The following is a 16,042-nucleotide window of genomic DNA, read 5'->3' as shown; positions in this document are numbered from 1 at the left end:
CTATAAAAAAACACTGTTAAAAGAATGACAGCTATAGGGTAAGAAAAAGTTTTTGCAGCTCTGAAAAAGGGATTGTGTGTAGAATATATAAGAAACTTTTTTTAACTGAATTTTCTCTTTAACGGGCAAGAGATCTGAAGACCCTTGCCCAAAAAACTATAGGACTGTCAATATAATGTGAAAAAAATACTCCACGTTATTATCTGTTAGGAAAGTGACCGTGACTAACCCAAGCAGATACCAGTACATACATGTTAGAATGGCTAGTATAAAAAATAATTTTTAAATTGCTGCAAAATCATACAGCTGCTTTGCCCAACAGCTTGGCTGTTGTTTTTATTTTTATTTTTTTTTAATTTTTTTTTGGCTGTTGTTTTTAAAGTTAAACAACCTAGTCCCATGTGACCTAGCATTCATACACCCAGATATTTATCCAAGTGAACTGGAAAACTTATATTCACACAAAAACATGCTGTTTATCTATGATGTCAAAAACTAAAAATAACCAAGATGTCTTTCAACAGGTGAGTAAACAAACTGGTATGTTCTTCTTACTAAGCAGTAAAAAGCAGCACTGATGACTCATAATAACGTGAACGAATCTTAAAATTTTTCTTCGTTCTTCTAAGTAGGCAATGTTAACAAGTAAGTTAATACAGATAGTGGGGGCCAGGCTTCTCACTCTGTGAGAAAGAAAACACAAATAAGCATGAGACCTGTGGTGTTAAATTATACAGTCAGAGATATCAGTACAAATTAATGTTTATTTTAATATATGTACGGATGTATTCAGAAATAATGTGGAGTAGACTTTCTGTGTGTCTGTGTAGCACTGTGTGCTGTGGGGTCCTAGCAGCAGTGATACCCTAGTAACTACCAGCAAATCTACCACCCAGATCTTTACTTCTCATTGTTCTGGAGGCTGGGAAGACCAAGATGAAGTGCTCCTGTTTCAGTTCCTGGTGAAGGCTGTCTTCCTGACTTATAGACAACCTCCTTCTTGCTGTGACTTCACATGAGTTTGTGTGTGCGAGTCGCTCAGTCATGTCCAACTCTTTGCAATCCCGTGGTCTGTAGCCCACCAAGCTCCTCTGTCCATGGAATTTTCCAGGCAAGAATACTGGAGTGGGTTGCCATGCCCTTCTCCAGGGGATCTTTCCAACCCAGGGATCAAACCAGGGTCTCCCATTGCAGGTGGATCCTTTACCTCTCAGCCACCAGAGAAGCCCTATATGAGTTTTTGAGGACATAATTCATTATATAGCATTCATTCAGTTATTTTTTAGCTACTAAAAGCAAGTTATAAAGACTAGGTTAGTATTAGGCAATTCCTTAACTTCTCAGACTTTGAATAACATAGAAGCTTCTGTACTGCAACCAACTATATGCAAATAAAGTGGACAACCTAAAAGAAATGGGAAAATCCTCAGAAAGGTACAATCTCCTAAGACTGAACCAGGAGGAAATGGAAAATATGAACAGACCAGTCACAAGAACTGAAATTGAAACTGACTAAAACACAAAGGTCCAGGACAAGGTGGCTTCACAGGCGGATTCTATCAAGCACTCAGAGAAGAGTTAATGCCTATCCTTCTGAAACTATTCCAAGAAAACTGCAGAGGAAGGAACATTCTCATACTCATTCTGTGAGGCTACCATGTCCCAGATACCAAAACCAGATAAGGATACCACAAAAAGGAAAAATTACACACCAATATCACTGATGAACACAGATACAAAAGTTCTCAACAAAATGCTGGCAAACCAAATCCAGCAATACAGTAAAAGGATCATACACCATGGTCAAGTGGGATTTATCCCAGGAATGTACAGATTTTTCAGTATCCACAAATCAGTCAGTGTGATACACCACATCAGCAAAATTGAAGAATTAAACACTATATGATCATCTCAATAGATATAGAAAAAGCTTTTGACGAAATTCAACACCCATTTATTAATATGACAAAAACTCTCCAAAAAGCAGGCATAGAGAGAACCTGTCTCAACAAAGGCCATATACAACAAATGCACAGCTAACATACTCGACGGTGAAAACCTGAAAGCATTTTCTCTAAGATCAAGAAAAAGTCAAGGATGTCCACTCACCACTTTTCTTGAACATCATTTTGGAAGGACTACGCACAGTAGTCAGAGAAGAAATGAATCTAAATTGGAAAAGAAGTAAAACTATCACTGTTTGCAAATGGCATGATCCTGTACATAGAAAATCTTAAAGATGCTACCAGAAAACTAGAGCTCATCAATGAATTTGGTAAAGATGCAGGGTACAAAATCAATACACAGAAATCTGTTGCATTTCTATGCACTAATAATGAAAGATCAGAAAAAGAATCCCATTTACCATTGCATCAAAAAGAATAATAAAACACCTGGGAATAAACCTACCTACTAGTCAAGGCTGTGGTTTTTCCTGTGGTCATGTATGGATGTGAGAGTTGGACTGTGAAGAAGGCTGAGCACCGAAGAATTGATGCATTTGAACTGTGGTGAGAAGACTCTTGAGAGTCCCTTGGACTGCAAGGAGATCCATCCAGTCCATTCTGAAGGAGATCAACCCTGGGATTTCTTTGGAAGGAATGATGCTAAAGCTGAAGCTCCAGTACTTTAGACACCTCATGCAAAGAGTTGACTCATTGGAAAAGACTCTGATGCTGGGAGAGATTGGGGGCAGGAGGAGAAGGGGACGACCCAGGATGAGATGGCTGGATGGCATCACGGACTCGATGGATGTGAGTCTGAGTGAACTCCAGGAGATGGTGATGGACAGGGAGGCCTGGCGTGCTGCGATTCATGGGGTCGCAAAGAGTCGGACACGACTGAGCGACTGAACTGAACTGAACAAAGGCAAAAGACCTGTATTCTGAAAGTTATAAGATACTGATGAAAGAAGGAGAAGACACAAACAGATGGAAAGATACACCATGTTCTTGGATTGGAGGAACGAGTACTGTCAGAATTGACTATCCTACCCAATATAATGTATAGATTTGATTCAATCCCTATCAAATTACCTTTTTTTTTTTTCCTCCCTGGGACATATGGGATCTTACTTCCACAATTTAGGGATCAAACCCATATCCCCTGTATTGATAGTATGGAGTCTTAACCACTGGACCATCAAGGAAGTCCCACCAATAGCATTTTCACAGAACTGGAACAAAAATTTTTTTAATTTTATGGAGACACAAAAAACCCTGAATAGCTTAAAGCAGTCTTGAGAAAGAAAAACAGCTGGAGAAATCAGGCTTCCTGACTCTCTTAGACATCTAGAGTCATCAAAAGAGTATGGTACTGTAACAGAAACAGAAATATAGCTCCATGGAACAGGATTGAAAGCCCAGAAATAAACCCTATGGTCAATTAATGGTCAGTTATACAGGAGGCAAGACAATACAATGGAGAAAAGAGAATCTCTTCAATAAATGGTGCTGGGAAAACTGGACAGCTACACGTAAAGGGTTGAAATTAGACAGTGTCTGGCACCATATACAAAAATAAACTGGATTAAAGACCTAAATGTAAGACCAGATACTATAAAAATCCCAGAGAATGACATTGGCAAAATACTCTTTGACATAAATTGCAGCAATATTGTTTTGGATCCATCTCCTAGAGTAATGGAAATAAAAACAATAATTTAAAAAATGAGAACTACTTAAAAGCTTTTTGCATAGCAAAGGAAACCATAAGCAAAATGAAAAGGCAACCCCCAGAATGGAAGAAAATATTTGTAAACGATGCAATTGATAACGGTTTAACCTCTAGAATTTACAAACAGTTCATGCAGTCAATAAATAATACAGCTAAATCTAAAAATGGGCAGAAGATCTAAATAGACATTTGTCCGAAGAAGACACGCAGATGGCTGAGAGGTACATGAGAACATGCTCAACATTACTAATTATTACAAAATACAGGTCAGTACTGTAATGAGATATCACCTCAAACTAACCATCATCAAAAAATCTACAAGCAAATGCTGGAAAAGGTATGAAGAAAAGGGAACCCACCTATAGTGTTGATGGGGATATAAATTGGTACAGCAACTATGGAGAAAAACTAAAAATAGAGGTTAAAAAAGCTAAAAATAGAGCTACCATCCAGCAAACTCACTCCTGAACATATATCTGAAGAAAAACATGGTTCAAAAGGATAGGTGCACCACATGTTTTGTGAAGCACTGTTTGCAGTAGTCAAGTCATAGAAGCAACTTAAATGTCCATCAACACATGAATGGGTAAAGAAGATATACATATATACTATGGAATATTATTCAGACATTAAAATGAATGAAATAATGCCATTTACAGCAATGTGGATGGACCTGAAGATTACCATGCTAAGTAAGTTAGACAAGTATATGATATCACTTATATGTGGAAACTAAAGAAAATGATAGAAGTGAACTTACTTATAAAACAGAAACAAAAAACAAACAAAAAAAAAAACAAAACAGAAACAGACTCACAGTCTTAGAGAACAAACTTATGGTTACCAAGGGGGAAGGTGGGGAGGAGGGATAGATTGGGAGTTTGGGGTTGACATGTGCACATTGCTGTAATTAAAATAGATTATCAACAAAGAACTATATAGTACAGGAAACTTCTCAGTATTCTTTAATAACCTAAATGGGAAAAGAATTTGTAAAAGAATAATTACATGTATACGTATAACTGAATCATTTTACATCTGAAACTAGCACAACATTGTTAATCAACTATACTGCAATATAAAATAATTTTTTTAATAATACAGAATAAAATAGGAATCTGCAATGAAAGTTCAGGAGAGGATAGAAGAAAAATTAGCTACTATGTGTTAGATATTGTCTTAGATATATTACATATATCCTCAATCTTCACCACAAAAAAAAATTGTATTAAAAAGTCATATGTCTGTTTTTATATATGAAAGTAAGCCTTAGAAAATCTGGGTAATTTTTCACACATATGGTAAATGTAGAACCTAAATCCGTAACTGTTCTAAAAATCCTTGCTCTTCCCTGTTGTTTATATAACATCAAACTTGAGGCTATTAAAACCTGCCCCTTATTATTGATATAAAAGTGGTGGGGGATGGGGTGACTTTATGAGATGATAGACGTGAAAATAGAAAAGGTACTGATCCTTGGAAAGGAGATCTCTTACACTCAGGTTTTTTGCTTTGTTCTTTGGCAGATGACATTTGGCATTGAAAGGGTAGGAAGGAGTAGGTCTTTATTTGTGTGACTGGATCCCTACCTCCCAAACTGAAAACTGCATTCCTGTTACTGTACTATCTTAGCTAAAGAAACATAGTCACAGTATCTTATTCAGATAGACAAGGTTATCTACCCACAGAATTCAGTCCTTGAGGAGTGACTGTTTTCATTTTTGATGACCTGTGCTGTGCTTAAGTTACTCAGTTATGTCTCGACTCTTTGCAACCCTGTGGACTGCAGTCCTCCAGGCTCCTCTGTCCATGGGGATTCTCCAGGTAACAATACTGGAGTGGGTTGCCATTTCCTTCTCCAGGGGTTCTTCCCAACCCAGGAATCAAACCCAGGTCTCCCACATTGAAGGCAGGTTCTTTACCGTCTAAGCCACTGAGCAAGTCCTTTGATAACCTGCTCTTTACCATTTCCTTATCGACTATTTTTTAATCTGTATCTTATAGTAACTTTTATGGTGAAATATTTCATAGTGGGAAATTATTGGTAGTATTATATGGTTTTGGTAATGCTTGATCTTTTTCTTTTCAGTCTTTATTTGGAAAAAATTTGACAACAATTTTGAATGAATATGTAGCTATGAAAGCAAAAGGTAAGAATTCAGGTTCAGGGATGTTTTGTTTTTTGTTTGTTTTTTGGTCAGTTTTTTTACAGCACTTATCTAATTGTTTTAATTAGAAGTGATTTTTTTAAATTTTGAAATAATTTTAAAAATTCACTGGGAGATAGCCAATTAAAGTCTGTTTATATTGATTGATAAATATAACACTTTCCTAAATTAGTGTCTTGAAGAGGAAAGTTAAGTTTATTCTCTCATATTCGTTATTTCTGTAGTTGGCAACATATTAAGAAAAGATTCAGCAGTAAAGAATTAATTAGTACAAATGATAACATTTTAAAATGTAAGCTTCACGTTTATTGAGTACTGTTTATTGCAACATTATGCTAGGTGCTTTCAGAGGTTTTATTTCAGTCCTTAAAATAATCCAATGAGAGGTATTGATTGTTTAGATCTATTAATTTATTCATTATTTGACTGCATCAAGTCTTAGTTGCAGCAGAAGGGATCTTTGTTGCATCACGTGTGATCTTCCATTGCAGCTCACAGAACTCTCCGGTTGTGGCACATGGACTCTAGAGTTCTCTAGTTGCGGCACAGGGACTCCAGAGCATTCAGGCTCAGTAGTAGCTGTGCATAGGTTTAGCTGCTCCACAGCATGTGGGATCTTAGTTCCCCCAGCAGGGATCCTCCCCCAAGTTCCCTGCATTGCAAGATAGATTCTTAACCACTGGGCCACCAGGGAAGTTCACTAGAACTTAAGTATCAGAAAATTAAGGATTCGAGAAGCCAGATAACTTTTCTAAGATCACAGAACTAGAAACTGTAGAAAGTAATAAGCCTAGAATTTCAAAGTATGAATTTCATTTCTTTCTCTTCAATAAGTTTGATCATTCTACCAAGGTTTTCTTTTCCCAAACTATCTTAACTATCTTACAGGAATATTTAGAGTGTAAATGACCTCAGAAACAATATGTTATTGCAGTACAAAGGTTTATATCCCACTTTTATGTTGGTAACTTTCTCTTGTTTGAGCTTTTTAGAAGTATATAGTAAAGAATATAAATACCTTGAATTTCCTATCAGTGTGGCTTTAGAACACATCCTGAAAAAGACTAATTAGTCCTTCAGAAGTTTTTCTGTAATTCTGACTAATTAGTCCTGCAGAATTTTATCTGTAATTCTAAGTAGAGTAACTAAGGAGTTGCTGAGAAATCACAGTGATTTGGACCTGAAAACATTGGATACAGAAAACTAATTTCTATATTTACATGAGTTTGTATAATTTTATAAATTTATAAATCAAATTATTTTGACTTTCAGATGTCACGTAGGTAGAACAAAGATTTAAAATAGTTTGTCTTTTTATTCAAAGAAAATACAAGATTATTGATCTAAAAAAACTTCATAGTTTTTACAAGTTTCCTTTTCCCTCATATTGTATCTGATCCTCAGTGACTTGAGCGAAAAATGCAACATCATTATAGCTCTGCAGGTCTTTACAAAATAGGCTTCTCAGTTCCCAACATAATGTCAGCAGCTGAGAGAAAAGTTTTCCTTATTGATTTTCTGTGTCTGTTCAAATTAAATGATGGATTTTTTATGAAACATTTCCTCTTATGATTTAGAAACATCAAATGATGTCCCAGCAATTATGTCATCTCTCTGGAAGAAGTTAGACCATACACTTTCTCAGATCAGGTAATAAAAGGCTTATACAATCAGCTTATCAGAATGTGCATAATAATTTTGGAATGGAAGCACAATTAAGAATCACTTCACATTTAAATCTTATGACACACACTGTGCATTTATTTAACATTGATCTAATTTTGAAATTATGCTAGAGGTTACTGATATTTGTCTTTGATTAGATAATTTTAAATAAATTGTGTACTTTAATAAAATATTTAGAAATGAGGAAATTATTGATATTCCCAGGTTCCCATAACAATTTAGAGGCAGATCTCTGGCTGAATACAAATCTAGTCCCAGTCTTGGTGGATACAAATCTACTAACTCAAGCCCCATATGACTTCCCTTATCCCTTATACAGTTGCATCTTCATTACACATGCAGAAAATTGATATGTGTAATCCATGCCTCCTTTGTTCTTCCCTTATAAAGGAACAAACCCGAATAATAATACTTCTGGAATCTTCTGCTTTTAGAATTTTACTATGTCATGGCCTTGGAATGCTAGTCTCACTATCTTTAGAATAGGTATCAATTTTATAACATATCTTACTCAACTTGAGTCTAGTATGAAAACCATCCTTTCTTACACTTTCTCCCAGAGCTACAAGTGAATACCCCACTCCAGCAGGGGCCTCGCTTCATTCCTCAGCTGAATGGCTCCAGGTGCTTTTTGTGTGACTCTGTACTACATTTTATTTGGTAGTCTTACTTTTATTCCCCTTTCCTGACTTCCCTTTCCTCTTTCATTCCCTTGCAAACAGTCTTCAAAGACATTAACAACTTAACACCTATAGAATATTTATAAGTTACTGCAACGTTTTATTGACAAGGTGTTACATTAAAAAAGAAAACCTCCTAGCTAGGTGTTCCTGAAGGTTGGTTTGTGTGCTGTTAAAAATGCTTGTTTGATTCAGTAAGTTTTGTGGTTCTTGTTGGCAGACACTTATTTGACAGATTTCTGAGGAAAATAGCACAGTATCTGATTGTTTACAAAATACATGGGTAACCAGTTCATAGCAAAAGGAGAATCAGTTTATATTGTGAATTTTCTTACCTGTTTGCTTTGTTCCTTCTCTAGAAGTTTGGTGAAACAATGTCATAGTCATAAATTTGATGAAAGCAGGATCTCTTTTGAAATCAACTTGGATTCTGAAGTATTTATTTATGCAGTTATACGTAAAATCAAAATTTCTCTGGGAAGGCATTTCTGTAGTTATAAAAGATAATTGATAATTGTAAAATATATATAGCTTTCTTAAATATATTGAGTTCCTAAATTCAAGGCAAATTGTATTATTAATGGGATTTCAAAGCTCTTGCTTATTGCATTGGATAGAAACTTGATTATTAAAATCATGCATGTTTGCATTTTTATATGCCACTGTTTTTTCCTAAAGCAGATAAGATTTGGTTACCCAGAAAAAAAGTGCTTATCTTTTTTATCTGAGAGAAATTTCTTGCCTTTTAATTCATAACTTACTTCAGGTCTGACTGTAACTAAATCAGAATGTATCTTAGCAACAGAAATTTTTTAATGTCTAACTACTTTTGTTTATTAGGAGCATGCAAAGTTCCCCAGGGTTTGCTGCCAGTCAGAGAGGTTGGTATTCAACTTTAAACTCTAAATAATGTTCAGAATTACTTTAAACTCAAATATAATATCAGATGAGCTTTTTTGTTAACAATACATGTTGCTGAATTTACATTTTGTTGAAACTACTGCTTTTCTAAGTACCATTATCATATTAGAAAATAATATTTTAATTTATTGTAAAAATAGGCAATTTAAATATCTGAATTTTCTCATTGGCTCTCATGTATTCACATCTTTTAATTCTCATTCCATAAATTTGTTTTCCTGATTGTGGAGATGTTATCAGTTTTAATTATTACAGAAGAAATGTATTCTTGGATTTTTAAAATTTCAAGTGTACTCAATTTTAGTTTGTTTCTTGTGAAATTATCACATAAACAGGTGATAATTCTAGGGGCTGTTTTTTAAGTTCACTGTTAAATTATGTAGTAGAACATACATTGTATAGATATCTTAAAATTCCCAAACTACTCTGACATTGAGTTAATTTTTTAAATGCTCGTGTGTTTCAGCCCGAACAAGAAATGGGATTGCAGAAATCAAACGGCAGAGAAGGCTTGCATCTCAAGCAGCTCCTGTCAGTTCAGAGCCTTTACCGTATCTTTTAGGACAATTTACCAATTCTCCTTTGACAACTACACAAGTTATTAGACCAGCTGGCCAAATTTCAGCTCCTTTGAGGTCAGATTTTGTAGTGGTCAACCATTCACAGTCACAAGACACTATGACCAGTAAGTTTACATTTTGTGCTTTTAAATTTTGTTCTAATCAAATTGTGTGAATGAGATGATGTGATAATATCTTTTAGATTAGAGGCTAGAACTGGGTAAATTTAGGTAGTATGTGTGTGCTCACTCATTCAGTTTACCATTAATAATTATTAAATCTGTGAGACATGTTAGTCTGGGATTCTTTTATCTGTTCTAACTGACGTCCAACCTTGAAGTCTCTTCTAGTTCTCACTTATTTGCATTAATTGGGGAAAAAAAAACCTCTTATTTGCTTTTAAAAGCAATGCACATTATATGTGAACTCTTTGTTCAGCTCTTTGGTCATAGTAGTCTGTCCTGCTGAAATGAGGAATGTTTTTCTGGTTAACTTAACCTCCTTCTCTACATGTTGAAAATCCTACATATTCCTATCTGAATCTTAGAGCTAAGGATAAACTTGGAGGTCATCTAGTATTTCTTGTTTGTTATATACTTGATAGTATTAAAAGCACATGATATTTAGGAGTAAAAGGCTAGTTAATATCAGAGCTGGGATTAGAATTGAGGTCTCACCTCTCTTGGTTCTTAGACCAGTCTTTTTTTCTCTTTGTGCAGGTAAATGTATTGACAGCCATTACATTCTCCCTTATTTCCATCTTTTCTCCAATTTCTTTAACACCTCTGGGTAAAAACACTTACCCGGTATATTTAGTTTATACTTCTTACAGTTCGTTTGTTCTGCGATGGTATTTTTTGTTGAAACTATTCTGTATACTCTACTTTGTATTTTATTGTAAAACCTTAAGTCATGGGGACTATATTTTATGTATCTTAATATCTTCTGTTGGAGAAGGTAATGACAACCCACTCCAGGATTCTTGCCTGGAGAATTCCATGGACAGAGGAGCTGGGTGGGCTACAGTCCACGGGTTGCAAAGAGTTGGACACAACTGAGCAACTTACACGCATAATATCTTCTGTAGTGCCTTTCACATAGTAGGCACTCTATATATACTAACTGAATTTAAAATAATCACTATGTAATGCTATTTTTATTCAGTTAATTCAAGTTTTAAAAAACTATTCTGTTTCCTTGACTTACTCTTTTGTTCTCTTAAAATACAGCTGGAGAGGCTTTAAATAATAATACTGGGGCTCAGGAAAGGAAAAATCATGCCAGTTTAATGTCTCCTGGTAGACGCAAAAGGTAAGTGCTTTCTAAAAAGACATGTTTCCAGTAACCATTACAAAAAAATTACACAAGGATACTTACATTATGAATAAAGTAACAAAATTGCATTAAGTACTTGAGACTCTACTGTTATAGCTGTTTCAAAGCACTTTTTTTTTAACTTTATAATCTCCCTGAAATCAGATTGTTTCAGAAATCAGTGATCTAGAAATGTGTTTCATTAGAAGTGTTTTTTCTGTAATAGTATAGAAAAACATACTAAAATTGATGTTAACTCAGATTTTTGGGAATAATCATTTTCTATCAGCATATTTTAGGGTCTGCAAACGTATATTTAAACTCCTAAACTGATAATTAAAAATCTTCTCAGACATTCTCTGAGAAGTATTCTTTCTGTCCTATTTAGCCCATGTGTCTTTGTTTGAAGAATATTTCAGAAAAGAGAGATAATAGTTTAAAATGTTTTGGCTGTTTTCTCAATTGCCATGCCCTGGGTATTTTTGTTGGAATGTTTACTGTTGGTTGTCTCTCGTTCAAGGCTGACCTCAGCCTCTTTGGCAAGATTTCATACTTAACCACATGAAATTGTAAAAGTACTGTAACAATATCTAACATTTATAAGAAGTTTGACCTTTTTATAAAGTCTTTACATATACTTTATGTTTATTGAATTCTTTCATTAACCCAGTAAAACTTTAGTTTTATCCCATTATAAAGTAGGTCAGAGGGTACCTGGTTGGAACCATATAGTTAATAAGTAATAAAGCTAGATCTCAGATTCATTTCTCAATTCAAGACTATTAATGCTTTTCAACTCTACTGCTCTTTGTTCCTACCACAAATAGAGAAAATATCTTTTCCACCATGACTAAGATTTGTATTTATATGTAATGATCATTGGATTATTCATACTAGTTAAAAGATAAGCTTTTAAAATGTGTTTCAGTGAATCTCAAAGAAAGTCTGGGCCTCATTCAACAATACGAAATTTGCAGGATCCAAATGCATTTGTAGTAGAAAAAGTAAGTGACCTTTCCAAACTTTGTAACTTAAGATATTCCTGAGTTTATTTATAACTATTCATATGTATATAATTTACATAAATATATAGTGTGTGTCTGTGTAAAATGTAGTATTTCTGTAAAACTACAGTAGAGGGAATTCCCTAGCAGCCCAGTGTTGAGGACTCCACGCTACCACTGCAGGGGTCCAATCCCTGGTCAGGAAACAGATCCAGCAAGCCACATGATGTGACACAAAAAAAACTGCCATAGAGTTGCTTTGGGATAGACTGTAAGTACAAAACTGTGGACCGTGGTCCACTAGAGGTGGGGGGAGATGGCAAACCTCTCAGTATTATTAACACAAGAACCACGTGAACAGTATAAAAAGGCAAAAAAGACATGATACCGGAAGATTAACTTCCCAGGTTGGAAGGTGTCCAGTATCCTACTAGGGAAGAATGGAGGGCAATTACTAATAGCTCCAGAAAGAATGAAGAGGCTGGGCCAAAGCAGAAACAGCACTCGGTTATGGATGTGCCTGGTGGTGAATGTAAAGTCTGATGCTATAAAAAACAATATTGCATAGGAACCTGGAATGTTACATCCATAAATCAAGGAAAATTGGATGTGGTCAAGTGGGAAATGACAAAAGTGAGCATTAACATCTTAGGAATCAGTGAACTAAAATGGATGGGAGTGGCTGAATTTAATTCAGATGACCACTGTATCTATAACTGTGGGCAAGAATCCCTTGGAGAAATGGATTAGCCCTCATAGTCAACAAAAAAGTCCAAAGTGCAGTGCTTGGGTGCACTTTCAAAAATAACGGAATGATCTTGGTTTGTTTCCAAGGCAAACCATTCAGTATCAGTTATCCAAGTCTATACCCCAACCACTGATGCCAAAGAAGCTGCAGTTGACTAGATTTATGAAGACTTATAAGACCTAACTAACACCAAAAAAAGATGTCATTTTCATCATAGTGGATTGGAGTGAAAAAGTAGGAAGTTAAGAGATACCTAGAGTAACAGCAAGTTTGGCCTTGGAGTACAAAATGAAGCAGGGCAAAGGATAACAGTTTTATACACTGGTCATAGCAAACACTCTCTCCCAAGAGCACAAGAGAAAACTCTACACCTGGACATCACCAGACAGTTAATACCGAAATTAGATTAATAATACTCTCTGCAGCCAGAATGGAGAAGCTCTATACAGTCAGCAAAAACAAGACCAGGAGTTGACTGTGGCTGAGATCATCAGCTCCTTATAGCAAAATTTGGGCTAGAAAGTGGGAAAAACCACTAGGCCATTCAGGTATGACCTAAATCAAATTCCTTATGAATATGCAGTGGAGGTGACAAATACATTAAGGGATTAGATCTGGGAAACAGACTGCCTGAAGAACTACAGACAGAGGTTCATGACATTATGCAGGAGGTGGTGACCAAAACCATCCCAAAGAAAAAGAAATGCAAGAAGGCAGAGTGGTTGTTGAGGAGGCTTTACAAATAACTGAGAAAAAAGGAGACGTGAAAGACAATGAAGAAAGGGAAAGATACATCCAACTGCATGCAGAATTCCAGAGATTAGCAAGGAGAGAGAAGAAAGCCTTCAGTGTACAAGGCAAAAGAAATAGAGGAAAACAATAGAATGGGAAAGACTAGAAATCTGTTCAAGAAAATTGGAGACATCACGGGAACATTTCACGCAAGGACTGGCATGATAAAGGACAAATATGGTAAGGACCTAACAGAAGCAGTAGAGATTAAGCACAGCTGGCAGGAGTACACAGAAGAGCTATATAGAAAAAGTCTTAATGACTCAGATAACCAAAATGGTGTGGTCACTCTCCTAGAGCCAGACATCCTAGGGTGTGAAGTTAAGTGGGCCTTAGGAAGCATTACTAAGAGCATGGCTAGTGGAGGTGATGGAATTCCAGCTGAGCTATTCCAAATCCTAAAAGATGATGCTGTTAAAGTGCTGCGCACAGTATGTCAGCAAACTTAGAAAAGTCAACAGTGGCCATAGGACTAGAAAGGGTCAGTTTTCATTTCAGTCCCAAAGGCAATGCCAAAGAATGTTCAAACTACCATACCGTTGCGCTCATTTCACATGCTAGCAAGGTTATGCTTAAAATCCTTCACACTAGACTTGAGCAGTATGTGAACTGAGAACTTGCTGATGTAAAAGCTGGATTTAGAAAAGGCAACAGAACCAGAGATCAAATTGCCAGCATTTGTTGGATCATAGAGAAAGCAAGAGCATTCCAAAAAAACATCTGCTGTTTCATTGACTATGTGAAAGCCTTTGACTATAAGGGTCACAAACAAACTGGGGGAAATTCTTAAGAAATAGGAATACCAGACCACCTTACCTGCTTCCTGAGAAATCTATATACAGATCAAGAAGCCACAGTTAGAACTGGACATGGAACAGTGGACTGGTTCAAAATTGGGAACTCTACAATAAGGCTGTATATTGTCACCCTGCTTATTTAACTTGTGGGCAGAGTACATCATGCAAAATGCCAGACTGGATGAATCACAAGCTGGAATCAAGATTGCTGGGAGAAATATCAACAACCACATATATGCAGATAGATGATACAGTGAAGAGAAACTGAAGTGCCTCTTGATGAAGGTGAAAGAGGAGAGTGAAAAAGCTGGCTTAAAACTCAGCATTCAAAAACTAAGATCATGGCATACAGCCCATGACTTCATGGCAAAATGAAGGTGGAAAAGTGGAAACAGTGACAGGTTTTATTTTCTTGGGCTCCAAAATCACTGTATCACTGTGGATGGTGACTGCAGCCATGAAATCAAAAGACACTTGCTCCTTGGAAGGAAAACTGTAACACACCTACACAGCATGTTAAAAAACAGACACAAAGGTCTGTATACTCGAAGCTATGGTTTTTCCAGTAGTCATGTACAAATGACTGTGAGTGTTGGTCCATATAGAAGGCTGAGCGCGAAAGAACTGATGCTTTCAAATTGTGGTGCTGAAGACTCTTGAGAGTCCCTTGGACTGCAGGGAGATCAAACTAGTCAATCCTAAAGGAAATCAACCCTGAATATTTATTGAAAGAACTGGTGCTGAAGCTGAAACTCTGATACTTTGGCCATCTGATGTGAAGAGGCAACTCATTAGAAAAGACCCTGATGCTGGGAAAGATGGAAGGCAAAAAGAGAAGAGGCAGTAGAGAATGAGATGATTAGATGGAATCACCAACTTGATGGACATGAATATGAGCAAACTCCAGGAGATAGTGAAGGCCAGGGAAGCCTGGCATGCTGCAGTCCTTGGTGGCACAAAGAATGGAACACAACTTAAGGGACTGAAGAACATCATCAAGACTAGGGATATTTACCAGTAAGAAACAGTCTAGTCAGAGTAGCTAACATGTGCAAATGCACCAAGTAAGAAACAGAAGTATGTTTAAGAAACTGTAAATACATTGTTATTGCTGGATTATGCCATATAATAGGACATTTTTCCAGAATAGAGTCAGCTTATTTAAAACCTTGTATGAAAAGCTATAGAGTTTAGAACTATGTAGTTCCAAAGTGAAAAAGAAGTTGGTGAAGGATCTATGAAAATATTTGTAAGCAGTTAACATAGTAATCTGTTATTAATATGGAAGGCTCCACCATAACTTTTGAGTTTCTGCCTAAATTTATTAAAACTATCCAGCTTCCACTGATTCCTTTTAGACAAATAACAATACTCTATCTTGTGCTTTTACTAATACTGATTTCTTTTTCAGCAAATGGTTATTGAAAATGCACGAGAAAAGATACTAAGCAACAAGTCTCTTCAAGAAAAGCTTGCAGAAAACATTAATAAATTTTTGACTAGGTAAAATATTTGTGTTTAAAATACCTAATTGTTTTTGCCTGGTTGAGAACTATGATGAAAGTTTTCCTTTGTGTATTACAGTGACAGCAGTATTGCTCAAGTACCTAAGCAAACAGATAGCAACCCTAGTGAACCAGAGACTTCGATTGATGAACTCCTGGGACTTCAGGTATGGTTAAGGGGTGGGGGGGGGG

General features: G+C 36.0%; 1 protein-coding gene across 1 annotated transcript in view; it reads left to right on the top strand.

The window, feature by feature from the left end:
• LOC120876211 (protein NPAT) overlaps positions 1-16,042 on the top strand; it is a 53,686-nt gene that overhangs the window by 19,582 nt on the left and 18,062 nt on the right. Inside the window, exons 3-10 of the mRNA XM_040257919.1 lie at positions 5,765-5,825; positions 7,421-7,493; positions 9,050-9,090; positions 9,597-9,815; positions 10,920-11,001; positions 11,933-12,008; positions 15,757-15,848; positions 15,930-16,017. Coding sequence (XP_040113853.1) covers positions 5,765-5,825; positions 7,421-7,493; positions 9,050-9,090; positions 9,597-9,815; positions 10,920-11,001; positions 11,933-12,008; positions 15,757-15,848; positions 15,930-16,017 — 732 coding nt within the window. The remainder of the gene's footprint in view (positions 1-5,764; positions 5,826-7,420; positions 7,494-9,049; positions 9,091-9,596; positions 9,816-10,919; positions 11,002-11,932; positions 12,009-15,756; positions 15,849-15,929; positions 16,018-16,042) is intronic.

Source organism: Oryx dammah, unplaced genomic scaffold (genome assembly GCF_014754425.2).
Source record: "Oryx dammah isolate SB20612 unplaced genomic scaffold, SCBI_Odam_1.1 HiC_scaffold_17, whole genome shotgun sequence".
NCBI lineage: Eukaryota > Metazoa > Chordata > Mammalia > Artiodactyla > Bovidae > Oryx > Oryx dammah.
Note: the sequence above shows the minus strand (reverse complement) of the source record. Positions and strands in the feature narration are given on the sequence as shown.